Source organism: Toxorhynchites rutilus, chromosome 2 (genome assembly GCF_029784135.1).
Source record: "Toxorhynchites rutilus septentrionalis strain SRP chromosome 2, ASM2978413v1, whole genome shotgun sequence".
NCBI classification, from domain to species: domain Eukaryota; kingdom Metazoa; phylum Arthropoda; class Insecta; order Diptera; family Culicidae; genus Toxorhynchites; species Toxorhynchites rutilus.
The window spans coordinates 299,681,449-299,699,178 of NC_073745.1; the positions used below are offsets into that span (position 1 = coordinate 299,681,449).

Sequence of the window (17,730 nt, forward strand, 5' to 3'; positions counted from 1 at the left end):
ATTTAAATTTCCTAGTGGATACTGGCGCTAATAAATCATACATCAACCCTGAGCACGTTAATATATCGACAAAAATTAAACGACCAGCCGTTATAAATAACAAGAACGGAAAGTTTCTTATAGATCGCGTGGTAAACACAAATTTGCTCCCGGAAGTATCCGATGAAAAACTTCCGTACTATGTCTTCAGATTTCATGATTTCTTTGACGGCCTTATAGGCTATGAAAATTTAGCTGCCATGGGTGCGGTAATCGACACCTCCAGAGCATTTGTTACATTTAGTAATCGTAGATACACGGTGTCAAAATATTTCCCCACTTCTATCAATTTCCACGGCACCGATGAAAACCTATTCGAAATCTGCACCACAACGAACGGCTCATTTTTAATTGATAAGGAAATCAGTATGAATCCTAACGTAATTTTAAAACCAGGCGTTTATGAAGCAAATAATTATAAAGCTTTCGTGCATCTAACCAAGAAAGGTGAACAAGGCCACACGGCACTTCAGCCATTCCCTAGTGACGCTTTCGAACTAGAAATCAATCATCAGAAGGTAAATCCTCGTTTGAATTTCCCATCAGAACACCTGAATAACGAAGAGAAAAATGCTTTGATCAAAACACTCAGATCATTCAAAGACGTATTCTTTGCGGATGATGAAAAGCTAACCTTTACACACGAGGTAAAGCATTCTATTAATACAACGGATGAAAAACCCATCCATCAAAAAACATATAAATATCCTTACCACCTCCGTAAGGAAGTTTCAACCCAAATTACAAAAATGTTGGAAAACGGTATAATTAGAGAATCCTCTTCACAATGGACCTCCCCCATCTGGGTCGTACCGAAAAAACTCGACAACTCTGGGAAACGAAAATATCGCATTGTTGTCGATTATAGAAAATTGAATGAAAAAACCCCGGCGGATCGATATCCGATTCCTGAGGTGAGCGAAATCTTAGACCGACTAGGAAAAGCTCAGTATTTTACAGTGCTCGACTTAGCTAGTGGTTTCCACCAGATTGAAGTCGACCCTAAAGACATCCCGAAAACCGCTTTCAATATTGATAATGGCAAGTACGAGTTTCTTCGTATGCCATTTGGACTGAAAAACGCGCCTGCGACTTTTCAGCGTCTTATGGATACAGTGTTGAGAAAACATTTAGGGATCCGATGTTTCGTCTATATGGACGACATCATCATTTACAGTACTAATCTTCAAAGTCATTTAGAGGACATCAAAAAAGTTCTCCAAACCCTTAGGGATGCGAACTTGAAAATTCAATGTGACAAATCCGACTTCCTTCGAAAGGAAGTAGCTTTCCTAGGACATGTCGTCACAATAGACGGGGTAAAACCCAATCCTAATAAGATAGAGGCTATAAAGTCTTGGCCTCTACCAAAAACCTCCAAAGAATTAAAATCGTTCCTCGGAACTATAAGTTATTATAGACGATTCATTCCTAAATTCGCCCATATTGCAAAACCCATGACTTCAAAACTCAGAGGTAAAAATAAAATCATCGATATTGATCATGATTACGAGAGAGCATTTGAAGAGCTAAAAACAATCATGACAACAGAAACACTTTTGGCTTACCCTAACTTCGATAATCCGTTTATTCTTACAACGGACGCATCAAATGTTGCCATTGGGGCAGTTCTAGCTCAATTACATGACGGAAAGGAACGGCCTATTGCATACCTATCCAGGACATTGAGCAGAGCTGAAGAAAAGTATTCAGCCACGGCGAAAGAGCTTTTGGCCATTTATTTTGCTGCCAAAACCTTTAGACCGTACCTTTATGGTAGAGAGTTCACGATTTATACGGATCACGAACCTCTTACAAAGGAATTAAAGTTAACAGATTCCACGGGAAGAGTTACAAGACAAAGGCTCTACTTGGAACAATTTGATTTTAAAATAATTTATAAGAAGGGCAAGCAAAACGTTGTTGCCGATGGCCTTTCAAGGATTCCACGCACAGAATTGAACCTAAACGAAGAACTATCTAATCAATTTTTCGATAATGACCCGATCTATGGACCAGAGATCATTAATAAATATGCGAACCAACTACTTATTTACAGAGCAGATGATGCTGCAAAGAGTCCATACCTTGCGTGTATGGTTTTTCCAAACCATTTTCGTCATGTATTTCACAAACCTGACTATACGGAAGACGACATAAAAGACATTCTGACAAGACACTTAGATCCGACGAAACTAAATGGTATTTTTGCCGACCTGAATATTGCCCGAATGTGCCAACACATTATCGATACAAATTTTAAAAATATTAAAGTTCATTTAACTAATATCAAACTTCCAGATTTAATTTCAGGTACCGATCAGAACGAATTTATAAGAAAATGTCACAGCTTCAATCATCGTGGATACAAACTAACATACGAGGAAGTACAGAAGTCAGTCTTCTTTCCCCGCATGTTGGCTAAAGTGAAAGAGTTCGTCAAAAACTGCGAATCTTGTAAATTTGCTAAGTATGAACGAAGACCATTCGTTATACCTCATTCTAGACGAATCTACAATGGACCATTCGAAAATGTTTTCATAGATGTCTTTATAAAGGAGACTGAAAAATTTCTTACTGTTGTAGATTCATTCTCAAAATTTGCACAGATTTACAAGATCATGCATGAGACAACAGATGAAATTCAAGAAACACTAATAAAATACTTCAAAACGTTTGGCATTCCCAAATTAATTACTTGTGATCAAGCCACAAGCTTTCGAAATTCAAAATTCAAAGAATTTTTGGAAAATTATGGCATCTCCTTGCATTTTGCCAGCTGCAGTGACAGTAATGGTATCGTGGAACGATTCCACAGTACTTTGCTAGAAATGTACATGGCCAATCAGAAAAAAGTAGAGAATCTAAATTTATACGAAGGTCTTGCCATGATCACAGCGATTTATAACGAAACCAAACATTCGTCAATAAATTTAAAACCGAGAGAAGTTATTTTCGGCACTTGTAGTTCTCTCAATCCAATAGAAATCAACCTATCAAAACAAAAAACATTACAAAACGCAAAGGACTCATTAACGAATCAGGCACACAAACAAAATTCGAAAATACCTTTAGTAACTAAAGAAGAATTCAAACAACTAAACAAACAAAGATTATTGGTGAAAGGCAAAGCTAAGCCCACACCTAGAGGACATAGATACAGACTAATAGACATTACAAATGAGACAGAAAAAACAGTAACCGACCAGGCCGGAATTAAAACACATAAAAAACACATTAAGAAAAACTTTACAGATAACTAAGACACAGACTTTTCTATTACAGACTATGGCTCTGGCTTTGGACAACGACGAATGGCAAAATTTTAGTACACGATTTAGACAAGAGCCCGGTAGCAATCATACATTTAGGAAAAGCTTATGTAAGCAACAATTATTTTAGGATACTGCACCGAGTAGATCTCATTAAATTACAAAACTCTGTTGAAACACTTTTATATCATGCAAAAACAAATATAGATTCAGCTGATTTCCTAAGCGTATTAATTCAAACTAAAGTAACGAAACTAGAACAGACATTTTTGAAATTAAAACCCTCTACTAGAGTTAGAAGATGGGAAAAACTAGGTTCACTTTGGAAGTACATTTCAGGTAGCCCCGATGCAGAAGATTTAAGGATTATAAACTCAACTTCAAATAGTCTGATAAATGCGAATGAAAAGCAAATCAAAATTAATCACATATTCGAAGACAGAATTAATAAATTAACAGAAAAAGTGAATAACGTAACAATAATACTGAATAATACAGCATTGAAAAACGATAAGGATTTCAGATCAGTAGGTTTGCTCTTTTGCTTAGATGAACTCACACAACAATTAGAAGATTTAGAGGAGGCAATAGTTTTGGCTCAACACAACATCCCAAGCAGCAGAATTATCAATGCAGAGGAAATCACGAGAATTCATCATCTTCTGGAAGGAAACAATTTTATAGCAGGAGCCTTGGACTTCGCTAGTGCATACGTGGTTTCATCCAAGGAATCCATTGCCTACATACTGAAGGTACCACGAATCAAGGATGCTGAATATGATCTCAACTTCATCGAACCAGTTATCTTCAATAACTCCCGTATATCCATCTCAACCAACTATTATCTACAAGGTCCGTCATCTTTTGCGCTAAAATCCCTCTGCGAAATGAGTAGAAACGTCTATGTATGCTCAAGTACGCAGCTTGAACCAATAACCAAATGCATTCAACAATTGATGAGAGGTGAATCAGCTACATGCCCAATGGAAAGAACCTACACCAATGGTATTATCAAACGAGTCGATGACTCAAACGTGATTATCAATGACGCGGAAATATCAATAACATCGAACTGCTCATCGAATCATAGAAAACTTAAGGGATCTTTCCTCGTACAGTTTTCAAACTGCACACTTTTTATCAACGACGAAATGTACTCCAACATTAATAAAGAAGTTCAACTGGCATCATTCGTTCCAACAACGGGATTGACGGTAAATTTTACTACGATTACAAACAAATTCCCTATAGAATACTTACAGAAGTTACATCTGGAACAACGTGGTCATATCAAACACATCAATCTAAGGACAGATAACATCCAATGGAAACTCGAACTCTTTGGGTGGACATCGTTTGGATTCGGTTCAACAATAACAATTATTTTCATCGTAGCTCTATCATTTTGGATCTGGAATAGACTCCCATCGAGATCATCAATGTCGCATCTAGAGGAACTTCAAAGTCATCAGAACCCGGAAGAACCATCGGAACCTAACAGACAAACTCGCCCGAAGATCACTATGGTACCGCAAGCATAAATCCAGAAAACAGAAAGCCGAGGACGACTTTCATCCCAGGGGGAAGCCGTCAGGAAAAGCAACAGGCGCATCACGCCACGTTTCGCGCCAATGAACGAGTTGATAGCTAAAACTAATAATCAGCATTTTTAGGCTATAAAAGAGTTAGCGCCATGTGGCTCAACCTCTTTTTCGCGTGTAGATCGGTGCAGTGAGGTTTAAGTATTTGACTTTAAGAAAAGTGAATAATAAAGTGTTTTTTAAAAACTCGTTTGTTCAAAGAACAAACATAACTAGGTAAGTATAGATAAGATAGTACTTGTCAGCCAGACTAAAAAACAGGAAGTGGGTTATATTTATGGTATAACCGCAAGGGTGACGTAGGACTATCGTTGATTTAGAGATCATTTGTTTGAAGTTGAATCTAAATCCATCCTGAATGAATGAATAAATAAATATTTGGGTGACTTCAAAAACGAGAGTGTTACGTTGGAGACTCAAGGTTTTATGCATCCAATATTGGATACATAAAACCTTGTTCTGAAGAATAATCTTCAGAAGCTTTCCTGCTAACTGCACTTGATTGACAAATCACAAAACCAAATGTATGTGGTCGCAGTATTATATGGATAGAAAACATTAAAATAAACTCGCTTGAATATAATTTTCAATTCCAAGGGGAACTGGCAGATTATTTTTCAGCAACGATCATTTCTTTCCAGGTTTCCTCTCGATAACCAGCAAACGAAAAGAGTTGCGCGCGTGTATGTGTGTGTGTGTGTGTGGCGGCTGCTTCTATGTCTTCCCGAGGAACCGTATTTCGATGCTGATACTCTCTTGGTCACGAGATGCTGATACTCTCTTGGTCTTTTCTGCGCTCCCTCACAGTTAAAACAAACTGATTGCATTTCAGGTCAGGTCAGGCCAGGTAATGAATCCCTCGATCCCTCGCCGTTCAGCTCGTTCAGTAACGATGTTGTCTTGTCGATGTCCTCAGGCGTCGTGCACAAATTACGTAACGCTAAAAATCCGAATTTTGAACCACCTCTCCACCCCCTTTCGTAACGCAATTTCCTATCTCTAATAAACAGAAAGTAACGCAACATCTACCCCCTCCACCCTTATCGCGTTACGTAATTTGTGCACGACGCCACACAAAAAATGAATCGGTTTCACCACCAGAATATCATTTCAGTATGCTTTTCGTACGTGATTGAATCGAGAGAAGGTGTGGTTTACGATGGCAATTTGGAAGGCAAACTAGAGGAGAATGAACTCTCTGAGTATGAAAATTTCGGCGACTGAGCAATAATCGATTGAAAATTATATAATTTTCGCGATACGGAACATTTTCCGTTTTTCATGTTATGCATCCAATATTGGATACGAAAATATCCTACTGATGGGAAAGAATAATCTTCAGAAGCTTTCCAGCTAATTACACTTGATTGAAAAATTATGAAATCAAATGTATTTGGTCGCTGTATTCGCCATATAATTAGAAAACATTAAAATAAACTCTTTCGCATGGATGTATTCTTCAATTCCCAGGGAACTGGCAGATTATTTTTCAGCAACGATTAGATCTTTCCGGAATTTTCTCGATGCTGTATGGCATCCAAACGAAAATTCTCGTTTCAGTTTGGCCTGCAAAAAACTTTTCTAAACTCTAATCCATCAAATTTGGAGCCCTGAAAAGGGCCGTTGATTATATGCTAAGCTAATATAGCACCCTCTCCTTGGATTCGATGGGCCAGCTGAATGTCCTTGGGCATGATGTGACGCGTTTTGCGTGGATAGCACACAAATTTGTATCTTCGAATAAGCCTCCTGCAGCGTCATAACCGCGGAACCTTGGAAGCGCAAGTCGGTTTTGAAGTCCTGAGCAATTCCACGATCCAAAAGCTGCAAAGGTAGCTTGCGGATCAGCAATTCGGTCGACTTCTGATAGCGACGAATTTCATGCGAAGTTCCCGGTCGATAGCGATGTGGCTTCTTCACGCTTCCTGCGGCTGATGCGCTTATCCGAGCTGCTTTCGTGGTGCCTTACCACCGAAAGACTAACGAGCTGTCTGCTTAGTCCCGATGAAGCGAGTCCTCACGGTGCGAGAGTAGAGTAAGAAATGAACGAAAGCAAGGGAAGTGTCATTATATAAAACATAAAAGAATCGAATGTAAACCCCACCCTCTTTATTGTATAAGCTTACTGTATACTCACGAATATAATAAGGGTGGGATTTAGATTCTATACTTTTATGGTTTATAAAATGACGCTTCCTTTGCTTTCGTTCATTTCTTACTCTACTCTCGCACCGTGAGGACTCGAGCTCGTTAGTCTTTCGCAGACAGCTCGTTAGTCATTCGGTGGTAAGGCACACGATAAGCAGCTCGGATAAGCGCACCAGTAGCAGGATAGGTGGAGAAACCACATCGCTATCGACCGGGAACTTTGCGTGAAATTCATCGCTATCGGAAGTCGACCGAATTGCTGATCCGCAAGCTACCTTTGCAGCATTTGGTTCGTGGAATTGCTCAGGACTTCAAAACCGACTTGCGCTTCCAAAGTTCCGCGGCTATGACGCTGCAGGAGGCTTATTCGAAGATACAAATTTGTGTGTTATCCATGCAAAACGCGTCACATCATGCCCAAGGACATCCAGCTGGCCCATCTTATCCGAGGAGAGCGTGCTATATTAGCTTAGCATATAATCAACAGCCCTTTTCAGGGCTCCAAATTTGATGGATTAGAGTACAGAAAAGTTTTTTACAGGCCGAACTGAAAGGAGCATTTAGCGAAAATCGTGGTTTCGATAATAATTCGTTACCGTTAGGTGCCATGGATATGGATTTCATAATGAAGAATATGAAATATATGACATGATGTAGTGAATATATCCGAAGAAATCACTTTGGTGAAACTGCATTATAAAATTATTTGTGTACGAATGCCGCAATCGATAGTCGACTCTAATTTGCACTGGGTAATTTCCTCGGAGGACTCGATTCCTCCTTTGAGCATTAATAATCTCTTTCTGACAAAATGATGTGGTATGAATCACATTATTTGAATGATAGAATGAAGAAATTTTCTGCCAATTTCCTTCAACCTCCAAAATCTTTCTCCCGTTTGTCGTTTTCGCGTTCGCTAATCCTTTCTCACAACACCCATTTCTAGTTTGAGAAATTGTTGAGTAAACATTGTTTGCCAGTGCGCGTAGAGCGGGAATTCCTAAAGATTCATTGCACCTCTAATAAATTGCCGAAAGACGTGATCTTACGTTGATCGCACTTGATTGAAAAAATCCAAAACGAAATGTGTTTGGTCGCATCATTATATGAGTAGAAAGCAAATAATCGCTCGAAAATGACTTGATTTTTGCGATGTGAAACATTTTCCGTTTTTCATGTTATGCATGCAATATTGGATACGAAAATTTCCACTGATGGTGAAAAAAATATTCAGAAGCTTTCCTGTTAATTGCGATTGATTGAAAAATAACAAAACCAAATGTATTTGGTTGCAGTGTTATATGGATAGAAAACATTAAAATAAACTATTTCGCATGAATGTATTTTTCAATTCCCAGGGGAACTGGCAGATTATTTTTCAGCAACGATGATAGCATCGAGAATTCCGCGCGTGTATGTGTGTGTGTGTGTGGCGGCTGCTCCGATGTTTCAAGCGGAACCGTGGCATCACTCTCCTCCTGACGGATTCCCTTTTGGCCTTAGGTGCACAAACAGGCTCTTGGTGACACCGTTCATCAGCGCTTTCATGATAAACGAAATTAGCTTCACAACAACAGCGACAACATGCTCCAATCGCTGTTCAATCATAACTGAGTGGGTTTACGAGCGGCGCTCGCTTATATACCGATTGATGTTTTGAATAGCCTGTTTTGAAAGCAATTTTAAGACTATTGAAACAAGTTTTTGGATGAAAAAGTAACAAGTATATGACGCGTAGACATTTTATCTTTCAAATGAAGTATTTATCATACCATTTCGTTCAGTTGTTTAAGAGCTATTAACGCTCAAAATCTCGGTCTCCGGCGTAACGCTTTCGTTCTCGAAACTTTGGTTTTACACCCCGGTATAGAAATGAAATACGTAGTCCTACGTCAAAAAAAATTGGATTATCAAAGAGATATGAGTTATGAAGTTCCTTTCACATTTTCGCGCTTTCGCGCTTTCGGTTCAGTTCCATCAAAATCGAAGACAGTTTTGGGTAAGCTTTGAAAGTTTTCTGGTCATTCTTGGTGGAACTGTTCTCTTAACATATCACCTCTTTAAAAAAAATCTACTGGCCTATCTCATCGAATAATTGTAAAAATATACGGCGGTCAGACACCATTTCATTCATGACGTCAGTATTAGGCTTTTTAAATCGGTCATTCTCATATCAAAGTTCAATTTTATAGAAAATCATGGCGGCAGAACAGTGTGCAATTTATAAAGCGTACAATCATATAGTTCTTCACGTATCCATATTCTCTAGTATTCAAATTTATGAAGCTCTACTCCATGACACATTTGACATGGTAAAATCCAATGAAAATTTAATTCTTATAGTCAATGCTACTCACCGATTGATCTCCTTCACCATGGTGGCCGTCAATCAAGCAAAACAATCCACCCTGCACCTCACAGGATTGTAATCCTTCCTGGTGATGATACTCGGCAACATCCAGTCGCTCTTCGTTGCAATCGAACGTTTTCAAAATTGCATCGCTACAATCGATATCACAGCAGCAGTTGACATCACAAATGTTGATCTACAAAAAATCCCAATCCAATGAACAAGTTTAGTTGAAATAATTTGCTTAGTTACCTTGAGATCACATCGGCAATAATATCCGCTAGGAACTACTTTGATTGAACGACCCTCTTTTGGTATTTCGGGTTCCCTTTCCGGAGGGATTGTAATCGTCGTCGTTGGCGAATTCGTTGTGCTCTGTGTCTTCAAAGTTGTCCCCGATGATACAGAAGTCGTGCTGCCGATAGCGGTTGCAGTCTCCACTGTAACATTAGAATTATCCTTCGTGGCAAACGTAGTAGCAGTAGTAGTAGTTGTTGTCATGTTAGCTATACCACCAGCGGTACTCTCATTTGGCTGGTTACCTTTGGAAATGTCAATTTTCACAAAGCTGCTTCGAGCACCACGATCCTGTTCCGAGCTTTTGGTCATACTCATTAGCAGCAGCAATGAAATCAAACAATTACCGCAATTCCACTCCATTCTCGGCAAAGTTTTTGAAAATAAGCATCAATTCAAGCTCGACACTCCCAGCCGATTTGGTTAGCAGTTTGTATCGTTCGATACCGGAAAACACAATGTCGCTTTTCGCTATCGAAAACCCACCGGTGTGAAACTTCTCCCGGATCGTATCGAAGAACCTTCCCGTCGATACCATCCACGTTGCAATCCGGATCCGGTGCAGCCCCGGTTGGGTGGGCACGTACGCAAAACCGTACCCCACGGGCCAGTATTTGTTCAGTGCGTTTAGCGCGTACACCTCCACGTGTACTTTCGGCCAACCCTGAATGCCCCGACAGGCAAGGTGCAAATCGATTGGGTTGCTAAAATGGGACCGCTGTTCGACGCGGGCTGTGCTGGCGCACGTTTGACCTTCCGAGTGGCCCTCGATTACCTTCCAATTGGAACCGAACTGGATGCTCCACTTGCAGAACAGATTTGGCTCCACGTAGTTGGCTGCGTGGCACACTTCCCCCAGGATGTGTAGTTCGGCCATGAAACGATGGAACGGATCGGGTTCAGGCTATGCGCTTCGAGATCGCTGCAGTTGTCATGATGTTTACGAGTTGATAACTGAGGTTCAGATGAGAATGTTGCTGTCTTGTGTTCACGACTGTTTGTCCAGGTTGGCCAAACAATTGTTGCCATGGTAACGTGGTTGCCTACAACGAGGGCTACAACTGGATGATGGAAAACAGGTGAATGATTCGTAGCTGGGAAAATACATACGGAAGTGTATGTGTGTTTATGTGGGTATTCATGTTTATTTCAGGTTTGTAGACCACATTGTATTGAAGGTAACTCATTAAGGATAAACTTATGTGCTATTCAAGGAACTGGAGTTTCGATACGTTTTTGATTCTTTCTTTGGAAACAAAGTCTAACTTCATTACATTTCATTTTCAGCTTCTCTATGCTGTAATGAATTGACCTCAGAAACTATTTATTCGATGATACCGTTCTGTATCATATTTCGGACGCTTAAGGCATATGATGCAGAAAACAGATCTCAACTTAATACACATAATATTTTTAATAAGTTCAATATGCTTTTAAGCTTTCTACTTTGGTACCTATTTGATTGACAACATAAAAAAATCATCGAATAAAATGCTTTTCAAATCAAGCGAATAAGAATCAAACTTCGGACACTATTTATAAAAAAAATCAAATTTCGGACAGATTGAATTCAAATTTCGGACACTTTATATTGTAATTTTTTGAACAAAAATTACATTACACTTGATTATATTTTATAGTCAACTGTGAAACACTTACCAAGCAATCACAGTAACCTGATAACGATGATTAGAACTGATGGAAAACGAGAGAAATTTAAATATTGATGAAGGGGTAAATTCTACGTGCTCACGCTAAGCAAACGATAATGAGTAGTGCTGTTGGATTTTTCCCTACTATGTAATAATTCAAATGTAATTCTCAAATGAAGTGATAGTGAAACCAAGAGATTACTCTAAAAAAGTAATTGTGATATTGATTTTATAGTTATATCATCAGTGCATTAAGCATTTCAAGATATTAGAACGAAGTGTCCGAAATATGATTCAGAACGGTATATGCTGATGCTGAATTTAGTCCACGCTAATCAACCGTTTATAAGATATCATCCGATTGAATGTTCTTTAATTTGTTTGTTTTTTTCTCTATCAAAACGAATAGAGGACGTAAATTTTAATAATCATATGGCAATGACACAATTAATTTGCTCAAAATGAACTATTTAGAAAAACTAACATTTCAAATACACCGTCAAAAATATTACACAAAAATTGAGTTTAATATTTTAAACTAGTGTGTCCCAAAAAACCCTTTGTGATATGTTTCTATCTATTTGGATTATAAAACCCTTTCAATTATAAAGGCGAAAAAACCTTCGAATACTGAATGTGCAATATCAAGGGATTCAAATTATCATCCTCGCTATTCGCGATGAGGGGTCTCCTCATTCAAACGGTTGCACGCCCTCTTACTCGGCAAACGATCGTGAGTTCGATCTCTGCACCACTCATTAATTGATCGGTGTTAAGTCAGAGGAGACCAAGTTGCAAAATTGAAAATTTCGAGTTATTCATTACAATTGATCACCTTCTGCTCCTAAAGGGGTCCCTTTTGTGGTTTTGACCCAGGAAAAATATGCCACCCCAACCAAGCCTCATTATGAAGAACGTTGTGTGTTTCTTACTACGTTTAGTGCGTATGAGAAAATTTTAATTACGTCTTTAGGTGAATAGGCCTAGCTTATTTCATACATGTACCTACTATTTCAATAAAGATTTAAACAAATTTGGCCAAAAAACACGCATAAATTTCTTGTTGAAATTTCTTTCTATTTCTTCTAGCATGATATGTGCGAGTGATCACTTGGCCCCCCATTTCCCCTATCATGTACAGACAGAGTGGACCATGTATCAATCATTTATATATTGAATATAAACAATTTTCAAGCGCCGATTCAAACCAACAAAACTTTTTCTTGAATCTAATAGGTACCTTGTACATATAGTTTTTGTTTTTATGTTTTTTATGTTTTTTACAATTATTATACGTCAAAGTATTGCCAGAGAGTGGCTAACATTTCTGAGAACAATATTGAACAAAAAAACTAAATGCTTTGAAAATTGCAGAGCTCTGAGTTTCAATTTCGTTTTTCTCGAAATCATTAAAATGTCACAAGGTCCGGTCTGACGTAACACCGACCAATTGATCTAATAATTGTACTTTTTATAGTTAGAGGCGGATGAGTTTCGCAGTCTTAAGCCTCCATAATTAACCGTTTGCGGTCGTTTGTCTGCTCTCAGCCACCACAGCAAGGAATCATACTAAATATTTTATTCAACGATGTAATAGTTCACATTTTTCCTGAACGTATTTTAATGTCTAGTGAATTTTTACACGAATGTACACGGAGTTTCTATGAACAATAGGTAACGGTACTCGGTATAAATAAAATATAATTAGCGTGGAAAGATAAGAGGATCTCTTTCAAGAGAAATTAATTCCGACCGGAAAGGGTTAAAACAGACAATCAATCGGCCAATTCGTGACGAAGGGATAGTGTCGACATCTACAAATCTACCATGGTGTATAGCCATTTACTCTATCATATTATCAAGCCTCGAGGCAGATTGAAATTGTTAAAATACTTGAGACACGTAGTGTTGATCCTTACTTCATGATTTTTCTATAAATTTTATAATAGTTCTGCCAACATCATTATAATATAAAGTCGTTATCAGACATAGGGCCTGATTCTCGAATACACCTCACGGTGGAAACGAAATAAACGGCACGCCATTGAGCTACGTTTACGAGTTAGTGAAGTGTCGAAGATAATAATGAGTTTCCAGGCAGAATGAGCACTTTTCAAATAAAAAATCATTAATGAAAATTAACTTCTTTATATCAAACTGGTATTCAATGTGAGTGGAAAACTTTGTTTTCTTCATGTGATATAATAATCTCATACAAAAAATTTATCTGAAGATAATTTGATATTATAATGATACCGTTGTCATCGCGGATACGTTTCATTCCGTTTCCACCGTGAAGTGTATTCGAGAATCAAGTCCATAATTCTCGTTCCGGATTATTTCAACGCTTGTACAAAAGACATGTTACTCTATCACATTTGATACATATTTAAACGGAAACGTTAGCTTTCATTCATAATTTTCATTTCCAAAGTGCATTGTTCCAATCCCTTTTCGTCACCATTGCCGCGTCACATCAACGGAACAGGAAGCTCAATGCGGTCAACCCAAATTTCAATTGGGCTAACAACAATGTTCCTACATTTTGCAACTTTCCATCAAAATTTATTTATTTCTCTAGCCGCGTAAGCATTCTTCGGGCATAGACGAACACGAAAAAAAAAATGTAAGGGGTTGTGTCTACGACAAGACCGTATATTTTCGACGTACAACTACACTATTATATTATGCAATCCACTTGTTTACCACTTCGAATATTATTATAGAATGCATCGGAATTTTTGTAATAGATTATGTTCTTCGTTACAAATGAATTTGATGAATGTCCTCTTACGTTAGATATGATGCCTAGGACTACCAAAATATGTGAACGGAAGAATTGTCAAAACATCATTGTATTTTACATTCCCCTCTGAAATTATTGCACAAATCATGTTAACGTAGTTCTCGAGCCGCGTAAGTTCATTCACCTCTAGTATCTGAAATGACAATTTTCCCAGGCTTCTCGGTTTAAAAGTACGTTTTAGGGAAACATATTCCGGTCTGCACAACGACAAGCGAGTACAAAAGTACTCAACACAAAAAAATACCCTCGACTTGCATGTATTTGCAAATGCGGATTCCCCCAGGCACATTAATTTTGAAGTTCTTGTTAGGGAAACACAGATCGGTGGGAAAAAATACCCCCGACTTACATATATATTTGCAGAGCGAATTTCCACAGGTCCATCGATTTTGAAGTATGTGTTGGGGAAACCATAAATCGGGCCAATCCAAACTTGGCAATTAGGGCGTTCAGATGACGCTTGACATTTTACAGTTATTCAATTGTTCATCTCATGAAAAATAATATTTTTTTTAAATGTGATAGACGTGTAGAAATATTTCCTATCAATTGATTCAATAATCTTCCTGATCTGTTAAGAAATGTTCGAATGAAAATGTATAAGCATTCGAAATATGTGTAGAGTTAGCACACAAATCGGCAGAACAAATGTATGAGAAAGAAGGAAATTCATCCAGTTTTCATGAATTTAAAACGTTTAGAGATTATTGTAATATATAGCATATCAAACAAATCTTAGAGAATTTCCGATTCGATTGGTATGCAAATCATGGGAATTCGTTCACAGTGAAAATAGTTATTAACGTTAACTTTATTTCATAAAAACGTGACCCGTTTTCTGATTTGGCACCCTTCCTGAAAGACGTAATTCTACGTCAAAAGAAAGACAGCTCAAATCGGACGATTCGTTCTTGAGTTACACACCTACACGAAAGAAAAAGTATCATATTCGGAGGAAAAAAGGTTCGAGGATTGTGCTAGATTTCAAAGATGTGTTAAAAATTAGTTTTGGGTGTAGCGACAGATTTGGCGATTCATTTTTATTTCTATGGATTAGATAGACAGAACGAACTCGATTATATAGTAGAAGTACCGGTAATTTTTTTCGTTTTATTTTCATGCTTTATTCTGCAAAAATGGTTACAAATTTAATACTCAAAGTATTGCCCATCGCTAGTCACAACTTTTTTCCATCTTTCTGGCAATTCACGGATCCCTTTTCGGTAATAATCGGCCGGTTTGTCGGCTAACCACGAATCGATCCATTTTTTTTATGAAATCGTTTATTTTTACAGGCTCAGTTTCATAAGTTTAAAGGAGCCAAACTCCCTCCAATTTTTGACTTCATCAAAATTGGAGAAATGCTGGTCAACCAGGCCATGTTGCATCGATCGAAAAAGGTAGTAATCGGACGGAGCAATGTCTGGAGAATACGGCACATTTCAGCGTTTCCAAGTATGATTTGACCGGTTTCGCGACATGCGGTCGAGCATTGTCGTGCTGCAAAATAACTTTATCGTGTCTTTGTCTCGTATTGTGGTCGTTTTTCCTTCAATGCACGGCTCAAACGCATCAATTGTCATCGGTAGAGGTCCCCCGTAATGGTTTCAGTGAATTGCATTCTAGCAGCTAATAGTACACCACACCCAGCCGATCCCACCAAATAGACAGCATAACCTTCTGGCCGTGAATACTCCGTGCGGCCGTCGATGTTGATACATGGCCGGGGTATCCATACGTTGCCCGACGTTTAGGATTGTTGTAATGGACCCACTTTTCATCGCCAGTAATGATTCGATGCAAAAAACCCTTTCTTTCATGCCGTTGGAGCAGTTGTTCGTACGTGAAAAAACGGTGTCGACGTCTCGTGGCTTCAATTCACACGGCACCTAATGTCCCATCTTTCGGATCATTATCATTGTCTTTAAACGATCGGATATGGTTTGCTGAGCTACTCCAAGTGTATCTGCAAGTTCTTGTTGCGTTTGTGACGGATCTTGATCGGGTGAAGCATCTAATTCTTCATCTTCAAACTTTTTTGGAGGTCCGGACGTTCTTCGTCTTCCAAATCAAAATTACCACTTTTGAACCGTGCAAACCACGTCTGACATGTTGGTTCAGTTTGAGCATGATCACCATAAACTTCCACCAGAATGCGATGACTTTCCGCAGCTCTTTTGTTCACATTGAAGTAATGAAGTACACTCTCGTTGGTACGAAATTCAACATATTCGAAATGGCAAAAAACTATGTTGTTTGCGCTTCTACTTTTTGACATATGACCCATTCCAGCGTGACGTGACAACGTTTTGACTTACTAAAAACAGGTTTTTTTTCTCGTTTTCACGTATAAATCACACGATTTCCAAAAAGTAAACGATATTAAAGTAAAATTGAGAAAATTTCCTACAAGAATCTTCAGTTGGAGAATATTTTATAGTTGAATTCGTTTGATGTCAGCCCAATTCTTTTGTGACGTGACAACACCTGTCTTTTTGTGGTTTCCGTCTTTTGAGCATTAATGTAGTATTTTCAGTTCCGTTTCAAAACATACAAATAACTTTTACAATTTTACTAGAACATCGTTTAATTTTAAGTGATTTATACATGAAAACGTAAACAAAGTGTTTGTAGTGAGTCAAAATGTTGTTGCGACACGCTGGAATGGATCGTACACTTTGTGTGACGTGACAGATGATACTCCTCTATTCGTGGACCGATCTTAACCAAATTTTATGGGTTGTTGACCCTCAATGTTTACTCAGAGAAACCCAAGTATAAAAATGTTTGAGCTTAGGTTAATCTAATAAACTAAAAAAATTCTCTATTTTTGTGACGTAACAACGCTTCAAAATACCTGTTTTTTAAATCCTTTTTTCTCACAAATTAAAAAATGAAACTTAGGTCTACCAACGGCTCTTCAAACAGGTATTCAATCATCTATCCAATAGTATATAGTCATTGAAGTTTGGTTAAGAAAGTGCAGAGATATCTCAAGAAACATAAAAATAGTGAAAACCTAAAATATTTTATTATGTAGTTTTTTGAACTCGTCTCTCTCAAAGATTGGTGCATAAAAATCAAATTTATGATATAACTAGTGCTTATTCAAATAATGTTTTCAATTTTCTCCTAAAACTAGATTTGAAATTTGGTTCTCTGGTGCATAACTTCATGGAATGGGTCATATACTGAAAAAGACGCGCAATGACAGTAACTTTTACGACGAATGTCTGGAAATTTGATTCACTGGAATAGTAATCAAGTTACGCCATCTGTTGTAAAACCGAAGAAACTTATCACATATGGCCTCGAGCTGACGTATTTGGGCACCCGATTCATAACAAGGCACTACGGACTGTTTCCTGCGTTCTGCCATAAACACCAGCTATCTTTGTCTGCGCTGAAATTGGGGAACCCCCTTCCGACTTAATCATCGACTCGGCCATCGTAACTAGGACTGCCAGTTCTTTGTCGAAAACCATCGATAGGGAGGAGAGGCACCCGACCGCCCTTAGCAACACGATACTGCAGCGGGTGGCGCATTCCAACCTTCCCCCGGTGG

General features: G+C 38.3%; 2 protein-coding genes across 2 annotated transcripts in view; both read right to left on the reverse strand.

The window, feature by feature from the left end:
• Positions 1–10,025, reverse strand: part of LOC129768565 (tectonic) — a 16,778-nt gene extending 6,753 nt beyond the window's left edge. The window contains exons 1-2 of the mRNA XM_055770298.1: positions 9,663–10,025; positions 9,418–9,606 (exon numbers count right to left, since the gene is read on the reverse strand). Of these exons, the coding sequence (XP_055626273.1) occupies positions 9,418–9,606; positions 9,663–10,025 (552 nt within the window). The remainder of the gene's footprint in view (positions 1–9,417; positions 9,607–9,662) is intronic.
• A 22-nt stretch (positions 10,026–10,047) lies between these two features.
• On the reverse strand, positions 10,048–10,726 carry LOC129768568 (B9 domain-containing protein 2). The gene has a single exon (XM_055770301.1). The coding sequence runs from the start codon at positions 10,582–10,584 to the stop codon at positions 10,051–10,053; it is 534 nt and encodes a 177-aa protein (XP_055626276.1). The 5' UTR covers positions 10,585–10,726; the 3' UTR covers positions 10,048–10,050.
• Positions 10,727–17,730: the final 7,004 nt, after the last annotated feature.

Bases quoted from the DNA above. Each gene is read 5' to 3' on its own strand.
- LOC129768568 (XM_055770301.1), bottom strand. From the start codon at position 10,584: ATGGCCGAACTACACATCCTGGGGGAAGTGTGCCACGCAGCCAACTAC.